Raw genomic sequence first — 15,620 nt, 5'->3', positions numbered from 1 at the left:
TAAAAGCACGCACACAAGCATGCATGCACGCACGCACATCGATGTGTAAGTGCATTATCTTCAACGTGACGTTAAACCCCATTTCACCTCACCTCTGGTCCAGACTCAATTATTTATGAGCTGTGATAGTACAGTGTTATTATTATACAGAAGAAGCGACACACTGTGTGGCCAAGTCTACTGGGGCTCTGCAATTTGCTTTTCGAGTTTTGTCCCTTGGGCATGCCAGAAACCTATGATTGTGGGTTCGAATCCTGGTTTGCCCAAATTGTTTCTAGGTTTGGCAGCACAATACCCGTGCCTGTTGGTTTCACCAAAGTGGTAAAAGTCTGAGACCTGCATCACTTCAGGCTTTCTGTTCACATTAATCTGGGATGCTGTGAATAACTGGAATACTGTTAAAAGCAGCGATAAGCCCAATTTACATACTCATCAACCCGGTAGTAAGGATGTGGTCAGATCATTGATATTTTTTTTATTTATCTAGCTTGATTTAGGAGAAAACATGTTTTCAGATTTGCAGATAATACTGAGCATTCGATGGATGGAAATTTCATTTGGACCCTGAGAGCATCAGACAAGTTTCAAATGTTACATAATTTCCAGGCACTGAATACTCAAAACCCACATATCTGTCAACATTGTAACATACATAGGTTATCAGTTATTTTCTGTATCTCTCTATACCTGAACTCACAGTTATGAGACAAACATTACATCACTCTGAAATCTTTCACCTAGCTGCAAGTCGCATTTTTAAAATTTGGGATTGAGAAAAAGACATGACTTATCAATAAAAGTATTCATGTGCAGTCAATAAATACCCCAGGAAATTTCCGGGATCCCATTTGATCAGGGCCCACCTGCACAAAGCGATCTTAGCGCTAAGATGATCGTAACTCCTATACATTAACATAGGCTAACAATAGTCGTAGCGCTAAGATCGCTTTGTGCAAGTGGGCCCTGGTTATTTTACCAATCAGATTGCAGCACACACTCCCATTCATTTTACGATTGGTTGTGATATTGCAATTGATCTCAACAATGACAGTTACATCTATATAGCAGCAACAACATTATATTATACCTGTACATCTTGAATATTTACTTCATCTGAAAATCCGGGATAGAATAGGTCTCCACAAAAAACATGTTTGCCGTAAGTCGACTACTTGTCGTAAGAGGTGACTAACGGGATCAGGTGGTAAGGCTCACTGACTTGTTGATGCATGTCATCGTATCCCAATTGCTTGGAATGATGCTCATGATGTCAATCACTGGATTGTCTGGTCCAAACTCGATTATTTACAAACCACTGTCATATAGCTGTAATACTGCTGAGTGCAGCATTAAACACAGAAAAATATATTTATGTGGATTTATTGACAAAGATCACATAAAAAACATGGAATGAAAATGACGAGAAATATATCACAGATTGGACTTGGTACAAAGCGCAAGTATCAAGGACAATTGAAAAGATTTATTAAGGCAATCTCAAATTCTCAATAGAAGTAATAAAGTTTCAGTTTTACAAAGGTGGCTTATTTGTTATTGATGGCATAGATACTTATATTTACATTGTTATAATGAATACAATGCTAAAATATCTGCAAAAGAAAATAAGGACTTTAGTAAAGTAAAGCTCCCAGTTTGGGGACAAATTAACAGCTGTTTCCCAATGTCCCTTCCACAGGCCTTAAAAAGACGGATTCTTGTACATTCTGACTCACGTAGGCTTGTCAACAGTGTCCGTACTTGATGAGATTTTGCTGGATATATTGGCAAACTCTTTAACCACTGATATTGCGGTTTTCTTTGCTTCTCTGCTTGACATGATTTTCACACCTTCTGACCCAGGTAAACCCCGTCGTTTGGCATCTTGGTCCATCAGTTTCTGAACTTTCTTGTCAAGTTTTATGCATTCCTCGCGTGTCTTGCGCACACGCTCGATCATGAACTGCTCTTGTTGCTGTAAATCAACAAGAATTCACATTAGAGGTGCAACATTCAATTTACAATTCAAATATAATATCAGCTCTCGCGTGACAAAAGAATTTTTCTGGTATTGTTATTCTGCTGTGCTGAAGTCCATTTCTGTTTTTGATTTGGGAGAATTCCATTACAATGTTGACAAATGCTCAACAAAAATGCTGGTCCGAACAAACATGCAAATAAACCTCAGGACCAGTAACTCTGAGACTGGTGGTCCAACTGGCTGGTGGTAAATATTCAATGTCAGTATCCCCAATCGTATTTGCGGTTGATGATTGCTTGGAGTTATAGAGAAAATATACTTCAGATCCATCATAAAGTATTTACCCTCTGGATGCCAAGGTTTTTTTCTGACGCACATTTTCCTAGCAGGTTGCAGAAGCTATTAATTAAAACATAGACTAGTGTGTACAAGAGGGCATGTCAACATCAAGGGAATTAGGTGCAGTGTGAAACCAAAAACATTAGCATGATCAGGGAGGAGCATATATAAATGGCACATATACCGTATTCGACGTACCCCGCTCTCAAAATTAGAAATAGGGGGCTCTTATTAGAATATTATTTTGGTGAAAAAAAAAGAGAGTTGAAAGATAAATCTTGTGGTTTATGCTGACAGTCTGAAATGTTTATATATGACAAATATATTTTTCCAGAATTTAATTGTGCATATAACACGATTAGGTATTATACGTGAATAAATAAGTCAATCGGAAGGGGTGCTTATTGGGATTGTTCACTAGCCAATATATTAGCAAATATCGCGAGGCGCTTATTACGTCGAATACTGTACTTTTAAAATGTTAGGAGGCCTCATTCGTGGTTTTTACACTTGTGGTTGGGGAGACTGTTGAAAAGGTATACAAGTACCTGGTAAGAGTCATATTCAGGGAGATGGCAATTTTTATATTGTCGGAAATCGTTTTTCGGACATTATGTAGCATCACACAGACATCTTAAATAATCAGATGATGGTTTGTTTTTAAGAGAAAGTTGTCTTTTTTAAGTGAACGGGATGTTTTACAGTTGTTCATGTGATTAGAGAGAAATCTAAGAATGTTTCTTAAGCGTCCGAAAACCCATAACACGGGGTTACAAAAACTCCCACAAGCACAAATACATACAAGTCTTTGCGATGCTCGTTGTATCAAGTGTTCAACAAAGTTTAACCAATATATACTTGTAATTAATCATATTACATTGATCACATAGTCATTTCCTTGCATCGTACCTATTTCCTTAATATAAGGCCATTTACCTTTCTTCTAAGTTCAGCTTGAGTCTGTTTTTCTTCTATTTGTTCACGTGTAAGCGAGGGTTTGACGTTTACTCGTGTAAGTCGTTGTGGTGGTGGTCTCAGTTTTCGCTCAGGCTCGCCAAAGTCTATCTCAAATGCTTTTGGTTTATCCATTGCGTTTAACAGTTCGTGTTGTCATGTCACCACCAGTCTATACTGACAAAAACACAGCGACATGCACGGCTGCAGCAACTACATCACATCGCCAGATGATGAGGATGTTTACATTGGACACCGTTTGTCTGACAGCACTTCCGTTGAAGAGGCACGCGCTGACATGGAGTTACCTTCAAGTTACCTGAAACATAACTAATAATGTTTGAAATTCAGCGTTAAAGATAATTAAAGCAGATGACGGTTTCATTGTTCAAAGTCAATCACAAATATTTTCTATTAATCTTCGGAATATTATTGTCACATAATTCGCATTAATGCCATGCCGATGAAGTATATGGGATTTAAGAAAATATTACGCCTGAAACCAGTTGTTAAGAATATCTTATTATTTGGATTGACCTTCAGGAATCGTCTGCACGAAATTTATTATAGATTTATGCACGTGGAAAGTAACGACGGATTCCGACGATCGTAATCGTGAAAGAGAACATGACATATTTAAACATACTTTGATAAGATATTTTGGTATGTGAAAACATATTTTATTTGTAGCGAGAATGTCGTATCTGCCATTTTTTCAGATAAGGTAGCCTCCATTTACCATTTGATCTAGGTCCTCTGTTTTCGCGCAAGGACACTCTCTATGTAGTTTTAAGTACAGTTTGGCCATTGCCATACAGAAACACCAACAGACTGATATATTTATTATAGTCTTTCATATCAGTAAATTGTATCAAATTTGAAGCGTTAAACATAAAGAATTAGGATTATTCTATAGACTGATATTGATAAAATGTAAAAATAAATCACGTAGACCCACATGAGTTACCAAATGAACAAAGTATTGTTCTTGATTTATGTGTGGAATTAGTAATTAATTATGAAAATGGAGTAGAATGTACATTGTCACCCTCTATCATGTCTATTATCCAGTGTATTAGACCTCCATTATATGTTTAATAATACTTTATCATGCAGATTTAATAAACATATAACCGATTCATGTAGAGAACTAGAATGTTTTGTGTTTTTACAAGAATGTATTTTTTATACGTAAGTGAGTTGTAAAAATCGATGGACACTTTACTCTTTGGATAATTTTTGGCTAGAAGTGTTCAAGGTTAAAGACCGGCAAAATATTGTTTTCCTGAGAAATGGACTAATACAAGTAATGTTTTCTTGCAGGCTATGCCAATGAGGTAGGTGAATCTTTCCGTGCCCTGATCCACGTGAACTGGGTGCGGTTGTCCTACCTGACAGCATCTGGATATGTGGTGGCAGACTCCATACACAAGGGATACCTCACTTCACAGGTTAACCACACCAGTATTTTGAGTTTCCTTAAAGGGTTGATTTCAATACCCAGTAGTTTTTCTACTCATTCAATTTCGGCAATAACTAACTCATGGACAATCCATATCTATAGGCAAAGTTGTTATTAAATGAATAATGGTATTTATTCCTCAACTAGTGGTTGGAATGTTTGTTTTTAAAGCGGAAAGCCAGAGTTTGTTTTTTCACACATGTGTGCAACCCATTTTTGGTTTAGCTGTGATACTTAAAAGAAAGTGGCCTAATACCCTTCTCACTCATTCCTAGGGTAGAAGGACTGAGTTTCTGTTAATGTGTGTTATTGTTTTGAATATTTTGTATTTGCATTAAATTATGAACATGATAAGGCAGTCACTTCTGCTTAAGGAACAACTATATAAATTCAATCTTTATCTAGTCAATAGACCACCTTCTTGATCATGATTTCAATAGCTTGATTTTATTAGACTGTACAGAGTTTTAGAACAAGAAGAATTTTCTTGTTGTAGGTCCATAATTTATAAAAACTTGGGTATTAATTCACAATTAATACAACATTACATAATATGATTTTATTAAGGGTTAAAATATCGATTTTAGTCACTAGTCTGAAGCCTGAGTCTAGTAAAATTCTGTTAATAGTCCATATGAATACACTAAAATCTAATGAAAATGATGTTAAGATCCATGTTCGGGCAAGTAGACTCAAAAGTATTTGGCACAGACTGAACTATTAAACTATATTTCAGAATTAAACATTATTACTGTTCTGCCTTCAGAAGTCCTTCAATGGTCCGGATGAAAAGAGAACTCAGGTTTCTGTGTCAGTGGGCGACACCTTGGTCTGGCAGGGTTTGGCATCCGTCGCTATTCCTGGTCTGACAATCAACAGAATCTGTGCCCTGTCTAACGTCCTCTTGAAGAAAACTTCCAGCCTCCCATGCAGTGTGAGGAAATGGACAACCACAGGCATAGGACTAGTCTGCATCCCTTTCATCATTTCTCCGATAGACAGATCTGTCGATCACCTCATGGACAAAGTTATTCGACCCTATTATCCTGTATCAAGTGACCCACATGGTAACTGTGAAGATTCGGAATCAGGATCTTGACCTTCTCCAAAATGAGACACTTCTGCATTTTATTGTGTATGAAAGAGGGACTTTGATTGTAGATGTTGTTTGCATGATAATGGCAAAAAGAGGTAAATTTTAGAATTTGTATGATCCATGTTACCATTTGTGGTACAGCATTTCCTGCAACATGGTAAGTAGATGTTGTGTAGATCGCAGGCATGGTCAGCATTGGGTTATAGATGTCTGTACAAGATACAAAAGTAAAAGATTGATGTAAGACAAGTAACACTCACTAACAATGATCCACAACATTTTCTTTATCTGTTTATGTGCAACATGATTACAGTTAGTGAGGATTTAGTTGAGGATTGAAAGGCCACCATGTGTTGTGGATACTTGTTTACGCTGTCCTACTGGGTTGTCGTGTCTCAGTTACAGGGCACTTTGACCGCTGAATGTTGCGGACTTCAGACATGACCGTACTCTGTAACACATGGCCGGTCAGAAATAAAACAGAATCAACACAGGCCATATATGGAAGTGTCTTGACGAAAACAGCCCTTTAATAGTTAAACTGTTCCTGCCAAGTATCTCTTGGACATAGGTTGACAGAAACCTCCAGTATGGGACGTCCAACATTGGACAGAAACTCCCATATCTTGCTAGGTGATAACCGCAGGTGCGTCCCGCTCGACCCATGTCCACTTCTGGTGTGATGATGTTCATTGTTAGCAGGGATTTATCTCGGGTTCTAAACTAAGTGCCCATGGCAGGCGAATTGGGCAAAAATGCAGGAATGTGTAATTCCTCGTTATTTTCATCGGTATCCATGCGACAGACATTTGTCTCCCTGATATCCCAGAATGTTAATGTAAGAGGTATTGCTATTTATATATAAAGAAATTTGCCAGATTCTTGTAAAGCAGAAATATAATACCAAATATACAGGTGTATTTATTGATATATATTTTGTATTTAAAACTTACGTAATACTTCCACATACCACTATGGAATTATGTTTTATGACAACAAATTGTACTCTTGGCCTTGAAGACAGTTTATTCTTGGATACTGAATAAACTCTCTCTCTCTTTGTTGCTGACTGTGGCATAAAACAACATTTACTTACCAAGAGAATTTTATATGCTCAAAGATTTGTAGAAATCTATTATATAAACTCAGTCCATGTTTTTACTCAGATATATGTATATGTAGCATTTAAACATACACTGATGTCAGCAATGCATACAGACCAGCAAACTACCCCCAAGAAGTATTCATGAAACGCCGTTGAAATGTTCTTGTTGCCACGTGGGGGGTATTTCTACCTTTAGACAAGGTGGGAGTCATGCGGTACAACTGCGTCTTCACAAATACATCATGCCAAAATTGAAAAAAATCAAGTTCTTAAGCCACAACAAATCAATATCTTGTTTATCTTTTTTCCAAATCTGCAGAAATTATGGTTTTAAGTTTTTCAACAATTTACACTATTTGGATGCAAAATTACTTCCAAGGCCAAAAATAACCTCAGGTTAGACTCAACGAAATGACAAACAAGTTCTTGGTATTTTTTGTGTCCCTTTCAGTTTAAATAATAACTCAGCTGACGCCCATTATGACCATTCAAATGAAAGGAAAATGTGTTGTTTCTTAATAATAACTTTTTTTTCATTTAGTTATTGGTAAATAAATTGCAAGTTTGGTAGTGAAGTGTAACCTCAGGATTTGTTTCCACATGATCTCAGGGTTTAATGATCTTTCATTATCCTTTACAAACAGCACCATGTAGATGATCTTTTGAGTCTGTCATCTTGCAGCGATTTATTTCCTTACAATAAAGTCAGTATATGTTGTTTCTGTATCATGTATTACCAGTGTTGCTTTATTTCATTTCTTTCAACGATCATGGGAACACCATGTCCGAAATGACTGCCTGCCCGCCTGCCCGCCTGCCCTAGGCAGGAACCTTTGCTGTCAGGCTGAATGAAATTTTCCTCCACCTACCCAACTATCTGGCACAAAAAATTTAAGACTACTTTTGTATTCAGTTTTATTATTTGTTTTTGTTTTTTTGTTTTTTATTTTATATTATGTTTCCTTGTAAATTCTCAAGTAACTGTTTCCACTATTTCATCTGAATGAAGACTTGATTTGTCTCTTAGTTTGTGCGATAGTTCAGTATTTATAATGCCTGCGCGGGCAGTTAATTTTGAAGATGGGCAGGCAACACTTTGGGTCATCTACCTGACTGTGTTGTTGGGTTTTAAAATTATTTCAAACACTTTTTGAACATGGATGGCCAATGATCTTTTTGTTTGTTTGTTTGCCTCACTCAGCAACATTCCAGTTAGTTCACCGTGGTCTGTAAATAATCCAATCTGGACCAGGCAATCCAATGATTGACATCATGAGCATTGGCCTGCACAATTGGAATATCATAACAGCCCAGTTAGTGAGTGATCACCTGATCCCGTTTGTCACCTTTTATGACAAGCATGGGTTGCTGAAGTATTCTAACTGTGATCTTCACGGGGGCCCATCTTCCCAAGCCAAGAGAGTTAACTGACTATTGAAGTCTAGTTTCCACCCTTACCCAACTTGGTTTTGTTTTGGCTGGACTAACTAGTCTATGCAAAATCGACATCTGATTCGTAAAACTGCCTGCAGATTTTGGTCGATTGCAAGAATAGCAGAGCATATGTGTACCCTCAACTGGGCGTTGACATATATTTTCCCAATCTTTTCATGTTTTTTTAATCAAAGTGCTGACGTGAAGACAATCCACGCAATTGGGATCGATGACTTGCATCAACCAAGTCAGCGAGCCTGACCACCCGATCCGTTAGTCGCCTCTGACGACAAGCGTAGTCGTCTTTTACGCCAAGCATGGGTTGGTGAAGACTTATTCTATCTCGGATCCCCACGGGTCTGATGGGTGAGTGAGTTCGGTTCCTCGCTTGAGAAGGGTTTCAGTTGCATCACGGCGTATCAGGTTCATCCAGAAGCCCGTGTAACGCAGATCATATATAGGCGCTTTCCACTTTGTAGAAACCCACGGGTAGGATGGTGCTGACAGACCAGAATCGGGGTAAAGCTTTGATTTATCGTAATTATATTACATGACCACAAATTGGACTTGAAGCTTGAGGGGATACTGAATAAACTGTCTCTCTCTGTGATGCTGACTAAGGCATAAAACAACATTGATTTACCGATAGAATTTTATATACTCAAAGATTTGTAGAAATCTATTATACATACTCAGTCCATGTTTTTACATAGAATTCTGGCACGCCTGAGAAACACAACTCCGTACAGCGCCTAAGGGACGGAGTCATTTATGGAATATCTGAAGTTAAAGCTGCTTCCGTCCATCTCTTCCCTGTACAGTTCGTCAAACATCTCACTCTGGTCCACAGTGAAGTGATTCTTCCAGTCTCCCACTTCACCTGCATAAATGACACACGATAGTATAACAATATATTCTGAAAGTAAGAAATAGACGCTTATCAACAGATTGAACAGAACCATGACTCCCCCACATGCGTACTGGGGGTAGGCTCGTCTTGTGGTGATACTGTCTTCTCGTCATACTGAAGCACGGCTTACAGTAAACTACGGCTATAACGAACTCATAGGGAGCTCTTATTCTAGTTCGTTATAACCCTAGTTCGTTATAAGCATGTATACAGTATATGTACAGCAAAAAAGTTCGTTATAAGCGTGTTCGTTATAAACGTAGTTTACTGTGTTTTCCAACATAAAGCAGAGAACGTATGTAGAATGCAGATAATTCATTCAGACCTGCAAATATTAAATGGGCGATCCCTTATGCTCTCTTGTTGCTTTCTGGTTTTGCCAACACATACATCGCCTCAAACTGGTTGGGATTCCGGGTAGGAATATGGTCCCAGACAGCCAATGCTTGTTTGGTTTGAGATAAGTGTTGTTTTAAAGCTTAGGAGCTCAAATATTTTGTCTCATATTTAACTGGTGCTCAATGTTTTATTTTTTAATATATAAAGATAACGAATTAAATGTATCGGGTGTCAGGCCCTGGGACTTGTTTGTTAGGATGTCAACCTATCTCAACAACGTGGATCGATTCTCATGATGGCATTTACAATAGATTGTCTCGTCCAGACTCGATTATTTACAGACAGAGCACAGAAAGCTGGAATATTGCTGAGTGCAGCATTAAACAACAAACAAACACACACAAAGCTTGCTTGAGGAGTTGATTTCCACCTTTCCTGTACACTATTGAAGTTCCTCCATGTTCCTTGAGTAGTCTCCCCTTGGTGGCCTGCATATGACTGAAGCTTGTCCTTTCCGACACTTTCTCGTAGAACTCCTCCGATCTCTCAACCCCTAGAAACTCCGCCATCTTCCTAATCACTGACAAAGAGTCCTGAAAGGAAAGACGTTTCAGGTAAAACGTTCTGAAAAGAGGTTGCCGACACCTTTTTGGTACACCGGATGCCGAACGCTTGATACCATGATATGTTTATCTGGTTCCGTATGCCAATGTTTCAAAGAGATTTTTGTTGTTTGGAAAGAGTGACACATCAATATAATATTAAGCTCTTGATCATCCATGGTCATGCATTCTATGTGACAATCCCAAACTAAAATGGTTGTTCCAGCTATATGCACTGATGTGACTCAGGAGATCTTTTGAAAATTGGATGCCAGGACAAATTCAAAATTTGTTAAAATCAGACCATCAATAATTCTGTCTGATCACAAGACGAAGTGAGAACGGAGATAATTAATACCTCTTTCAAATCCTCGTACAAGACGGTCAAGAACGGTAACTCTGGATGGTTCTTCATCTCTTTCTCCCAATTCTTCATGTACGTGAACCAAGAGCCAAAGTCAACTGCAAGGTGAAGGACACTGTTTGTTACAATCCGTTCATGTACGGAGCTCAGCAACGAAAAAAGGGCTGCCAGTTCAAGAATCGTGTGCGAAATACGTATCATGTCGGAAAGCGAACGTAAAATCTCTCAAAATAAAAGAAGAAGAAAAAGGAATCATCTCAATTGGTCAACAACCTCCCACCTGTGCACATTGTTGCTAAGCCATCAGAAGAGGCCGATTCCCAGGCTAAAGATAGGATTGGTTGGTTGGTTGGTTGTGTTACGCCGCACTCAGCAATATTCCAACTATGTGACGGCGGTCTGGAAAATAATCGAGTCTGGACCAGACAATCCAGTGATTGACATCATGAGCATCGATCCGCGCAATTGGGATACACAATCTCATTAAAATCAGATCTTAGTTTTCGCTACCGCTTAACATGACTGTCAAGAAATCGACAATAGCCAATCAGATGGCAGCTTTCTCGAGCTTTACGACACTAGTTTCAAACTGGCGACTACGGTTCGAAACATACTTTGACGTATTCTCGATTAAAAAAAATTAAAACTGATACAAAGAACATTCTGGAATGGTTAACAGATGGCCTAGATGAAATGGATATAATCATAAAACCCCTAACTGTCGTTCGGAATACCCTCTGTAAATTTATCGTGGTTGCATGATTAGAAAACAAATTCCGTCTGTCACTTTCGTGATCTGGTAAGTGACGTTCTGAATGGTTGCATGAATGGTCGTTCTGACGTGACCCGTAATGGGATGGCCTCAGATCTTTTTGCTTAGCGATAGCGAGAACTAAGATCTATTACAATGAGATTGTTGGGACACGATGTCATGCATCAACCAAGTCAGTGAGTCTGGCCACCCGATCCTGTTAGTCGCCTGCTACGACAAGCACAGTCGCCTTTTACAGCCAGTATGGGTTGGTGAATACCTATTCTACCCCGGATCTCCACGGGTCACTTTAGTTATGGACCTCTCTTTGACCCCTCTTTAAACCTGTTCTGGAAAAAGGTGAGATCTATGCACCCTGATACACATCCAGATGTCCTATCAACTACGTGTGGATGAAGCCCATTGTCAAAGATATTATATTTCAGATGGAATTGTCTGAGGCTGAAGACTGTCAGTGATCCGGCCAATGAGGACCATAGTGACCAAGATAGACACTGAATAATGTTGTGACATTTGACTGTAAGGTACTATCAGGAAATGTCTCAATCCGTGACTAGTATCATATATATATGGTGGAAATAAATATTATTATTGTATTCATGCCTTCAAGTTTATTGACCGAGTGGCAGGTGGCAGGTTAAATATACCTGGAGATATACGTGTGTGAGACACGTCTGCTAAGTTTATTTCCCACCTAACAGACAAGGACGGTTCACCACCTCTTGTATTTGCGACTTAAAAAGTAGTTTCGTGTTAGCAAAATCTTAAACAATATAAACAAAAGTATTAAAAAATATTAAGGATCACCAACATTCTTTATCATACATTTAGATATGATTATAAACAAAATCAACTTTTAAAAAAAATCTTCAAAACTAGGAAACCGCAGTTGGAAGCGAAAGAATACACGCTAGTCAAGTAACAAAAATGGCACTTGGTGAACATGGTAAAACTAACAGTTTCGAATAGTTGATTGAGAAATTTACAGTTTATAACGAAACATTTTCGAGAGAATAACAAACGGCAAGAAGTTATGTTAACTCCATAAATATCATTATTTTGCCTTGCCTATGTGGAACTAACGTGATAAGGACGTCAACAGTTTGTGTACGGGCGAGACACTTACGATAAAGGGAGACAATGTAAGGGGAGGTTACTCTTGTATGACAATAGTTCGGTCAAAGTGTTATGCTCACTGCAGTGACATTTCAAGTTTATGTTCACTGCAATGAAAATATCACTTTTCTCAACTTCAGAAAAATCAGTCTTTCACACTGAAGTATATAATAAATATTTATACTATACGCTTACTTTAAGTTTGTTTTAATAATAATTATTAAAAATTCCAAAGCTTATCGAACTAACTACAGTCCAACTATGTGACCTAGTCTTACTTTCTGTTTACCTAAGCCTTACACTGTGCACTCTCCTCCGAGAGACAGGACTTTGCTATGGTTATAGCGCCGGGCGTTCCCCAGTATTGCACCATACCTCGCAATAGCTACAATTTTACCGCGACGTTACCCCCTTCGCGATACTCATTGACCAATCAGAACACTCGTGCCGGAAAAATCTATTTATAAGAGATGCTAAACTCTCCTTTCTTCTTCACATGTCAATGGACTTTTGTTCATATACATGTCTTCACGCAATATTGTCTTTGACTATTTCAACAGATGCACACAATTTGACGCATTGCCTTTCAATGTGGTGATCCTTAGCAAACCTTGAGTAGTATACAATGTTTAGAATGGGATCGGCATTACTTCACAGTTCGTTTTAATTGTGTATTCCCTCAGTCAACGAGCTTAAAACGACACATAATGTGAGTATAACTGTAAGTTACCTTTGCCTTCCAGGAATAAGGGGAGATAATTCTCCCACGTTCCTTCATATTGATAGTACATCGGTAGATTCTTATGGTGATGGTAGAACGACACTGACACATCTTTCGGGTTCCTGGCAAGGGAGATAATTTTACATTTCTTCTCCAGCACTACCCGCGGCAGCTGATGGAACAGCACGTGCGTATTCAAAATTCGCGGCGATGGAAACTTCTCCATGACGTCATTTGCTACGAATTCCAAGTGGAGCTCATCCTTCTCTCGTATTTCCCCGTCTGTATTTCCCGCCAGTAGTAAGCGGGTTATTTCCCATAGCCAGTGTGTGCCTGTGAATGAGAGCCAATCTTGGGAGATTATATACAGCGGATATTACCGAAAAGAGTGCAATATATTTCCGATATTTGCACAGTTTTACTTTTAGGCTATTCTCGGTGCTGATTAGTCAGCTTACTAGTTAAAACAACACGATATGACGTCATCCACTGTTCATGACGTCACATATTGATAACATTACGTAGTCGGAACAATTGGCTGACTTCAGTGAAGTTTCTGTTTTTTCTTTCTTAAAATGACAATGATGTTTTTTTGTTGTTTAACGTCGCACTCAGCAAGATTCCAGCTATATAACGGCGGTCTGTAAATAGTCGAGTCTGGACCAGACAATCCAGTGATTGACATCATGAGCATCGATCCCCGCAATTGAGTTACGATGACATGCATCAACCAAGTCAGCGAGCCTGACCACCCGATCCCGTTAGTCGCCTCTTACGTCAAGCGTAGTCGCCTTTTAAGACAAGCGTGGGTTGCTGAAATATGGACAAAAAAACGACAATGAAGGAAACGCAAAAGTGCATGATTGAAGGTGGTGGAAAGAACTACCCAAAACACACGCCTAAACGCAACCAGATGTTTATCCCATGCACATGTAGTACATGTATGACAATTAACAGTCAGTGTGGGAATGAAGTTGTTCTTTGCAGAAGGAACTGAACTGCACTCTTTTAAGTTGAAAATGCGACGCTCCATCTTTCATTATCTTTGTGACCCCAAAATAATGACGCTGACTATATATATGTTACAAGTACACATCCAATGACGGAATATTCTGAAAGTCCTTTCTCTGTGAAGCTTTCATAAAATGTAACGTGAAAATTGAAAAATATAAGTAAATATAAGTACAGAAAATGTAGTTCTTGTGTAGCATTTATGTCTTAGGCGATCAAATTAGAGTAAAGTGATGATGTTCCCTCCCTAACAATCTCCCCCCTGTCATATTTACCACTTTTAGGGTATGCACAAATCAATACGTCATCATCTCTGATCATGACGTCACGTATACCCCTGATGACGTCAGCAGATGAGTTTGGGTAATAATGGCCGTCCACTTCCAGCAGTGTGAGAGTACTTCCCCCTCCATCCGGGATCTTCACTGTCGTCATCTTCAGCTGAAATATGCACGCCTGCAGCCTCTGAGAATGCTTTTGGGAAAATCAGACCACAGAGGTGATCTGTTTGTACATCCTACCTTCCTCCTCATACCTACGAAATAAACAACGACCACGAGTCGTTTATTTCTTATATGATATATCTGCATAAAAGCTTTAAAATTATTTACCCAAATTTTAATAATAATGACTCCCTGAACAGAATCCGACCTCGGAAATGTCGGACAAGTCCATTTTTACGAACAGGTGGGTTAGTTTGGTATTTCCCGCACATTATCGCAATCCTCACGTCCATTATCTGTACCTTATCTCCTAATACCATGTGTTATATCTCTCCCACTTTTGGATGCGATCGTTCAGCAATTGCGTTCATCTACACTGTCCAGCTACATCTATGGGGAACAACTCACCATATACACTTCCCTCTAAAAAATAACGTCGTCCAATTTACGACGTCATCAAGTTACGAGCGCATGTTCGAATCTCCAGTTAGCTATCTTATATCGCTGGATAAGATACAGTCGGCGCCTTTGATCTTTTAGCGAAGCGACTTAGAAGTATAAATAGCAAAATAGGTATTATCAAACCTACTAATTGTCCAGTTTATCGATGGTCAAATGAGTGTAATGTTATCTTCACTGTATTTGTGCAAGGAATCGCTTTTAATCCAGATATTGAACTTGCTTAGTGATAAAATCGTTAGTGCGCCACGCCGTAGTGAGTGAGTGAGTGAGTTGTGTTTTAACGCCGCTTTTAACAGTATTCCAGTTATATCAGCTTAACGCGGGAGAAAAGTGATGCAGGTCTCAGACGTTTACCACTTCAGTGAAACCAACGATCACGGGTAAGGTGCTCACAAACCTAGAAACATAATCGGGTCGAACCAGGATTCGAACCCACAATCATAGGTTTCTGGTATGTCCAAGGGACGCAACTCTGCCCACCACGCCCAAGACTCAGGTTCGATTCCCATCAG

At 38.9% G+C, this 15,620-nt stretch overlaps 3 protein-coding genes across 3 annotated transcripts; 1 reads left to right on the top strand and 2 right to left on the bottom strand.

The window, feature by feature from the left end:
* Positions 1–1,453: 1,453 nt before the first annotated feature.
* LOC139477427 (uncharacterized) lies at positions 1,454–3,524 on the bottom strand. The gene is made up of 2 exons (XM_071259996.1): positions 3,254–3,524; positions 1,454–1,972 (listed from the first exon to the last, which is right to left on the bottom strand). Exons 1-2 carry the CDS (start codon positions 3,404–3,406, stop codon positions 1,730–1,732), a joined length of 396 nt encoding a protein of 131 aa, XP_071116097.1. The 5' UTR covers positions 3,407–3,524; the 3' UTR covers positions 1,454–1,729.
* LOC139477329 (mitochondrial fission process protein 1-like) lies at positions 3,468–7,573 on the top strand. The gene is made up of 4 exons (XM_071259881.1): positions 3,468–3,528; positions 3,815–3,934; positions 4,595–4,722; positions 5,500–7,573. The coding sequence occupies exons 1-4, from the start codon at positions 3,468–3,470 to the stop codon at positions 5,830–5,832; spliced, it is 642 nt and encodes a 213-aa protein (XP_071115982.1). The 3' UTR covers positions 5,833–7,573.
* A 1,485-nt stretch (positions 7,574–9,058) lies between these two features.
* Positions 9,059–14,638, bottom strand: LOC139477430 (sulfotransferase 1C2-like). Its single transcript, XM_071259998.1, has 5 exons — positions 14,479–14,638; positions 13,202–13,525; positions 10,578–10,681; positions 10,048–10,210; positions 9,059–9,248 (listed from the first exon to the last, which is right to left on the bottom strand). The coding sequence occupies exons 1-5, from the start codon at positions 14,636–14,638 to the stop codon at positions 9,121–9,123; spliced, it is 879 nt and encodes a 292-aa protein (XP_071116099.1). The 3' UTR covers positions 9,059–9,120.
* Positions 14,639–15,620: the final 982 nt, after the last annotated feature.

This window comes from Haliotis cracherodii, unplaced genomic scaffold, assembly GCF_022045235.1.
Source record: "Haliotis cracherodii isolate W230 unplaced genomic scaffold, xgHalCrac1.p SCAF_33, whole genome shotgun sequence".
Lineage (NCBI taxonomy): Eukaryota > Metazoa > Mollusca > Gastropoda > Lepetellida > Haliotidae > Haliotis > Haliotis cracherodii.
The sequence above is the reverse complement of the archived record's forward strand: the minus strand, read 5'-3'. Positions and strand labels throughout refer to the sequence as shown.

Bases quoted from the DNA above. Each gene is read 5' to 3' on its own strand.
- LOC139477427 (XM_071259996.1), bottom strand. From the start codon at position 3,406: ATGGATAAACCAAAAGCATTTGAGATAGACTTTGGCGAGCCTGAGCGA. The intron at 1,973-3,253 runs GTAAATGGCCTT...GTTGATTTACAG, and splicing joins AAGCTGAACTTAGAAGAAAG to CAACAAGAGCAGTTCATGAT.
- LOC139477329 (XM_071259881.1), top strand. From the start codon at position 3,468: ATGCACGGCTGCAGCAACTACATCACATCGCCAGATGATGAGGATGTT. The intron at 3,529-3,814 runs GTTTGTCTGACA...ATTGACCTTCAG, and splicing joins GGATGTTTACATTGGACACC to GAATCGTCTGCACGAAATTT. The intron at 4,723-5,499 runs GTTAACCACACC...TTCTGCCTTCAG, and splicing joins AGGGATACCTCACTTCACAG to AAGTCCTTCAATGGTCCGGA.
- LOC139477430 (XM_071259998.1), bottom strand. From the start codon at position 14,638: ATGACGACAGTGAAGATCCCGGATGGAGGGGGAAGTACTCTCACACTG. The intron at 13,526-14,478 runs GTAAATATGACA...TCTCATTCACAG, and splicing joins TTGTGCATACCCTAAAAGTG to GCACACACTGGCTATGGGAA. The intron at 10,682-13,201 runs GTAACTTACAGT...TTCACCTTGCAG, and splicing joins CTTATTCCTGGAAGGCAAAG to TTGACTTTGGCTCTTGGTTC.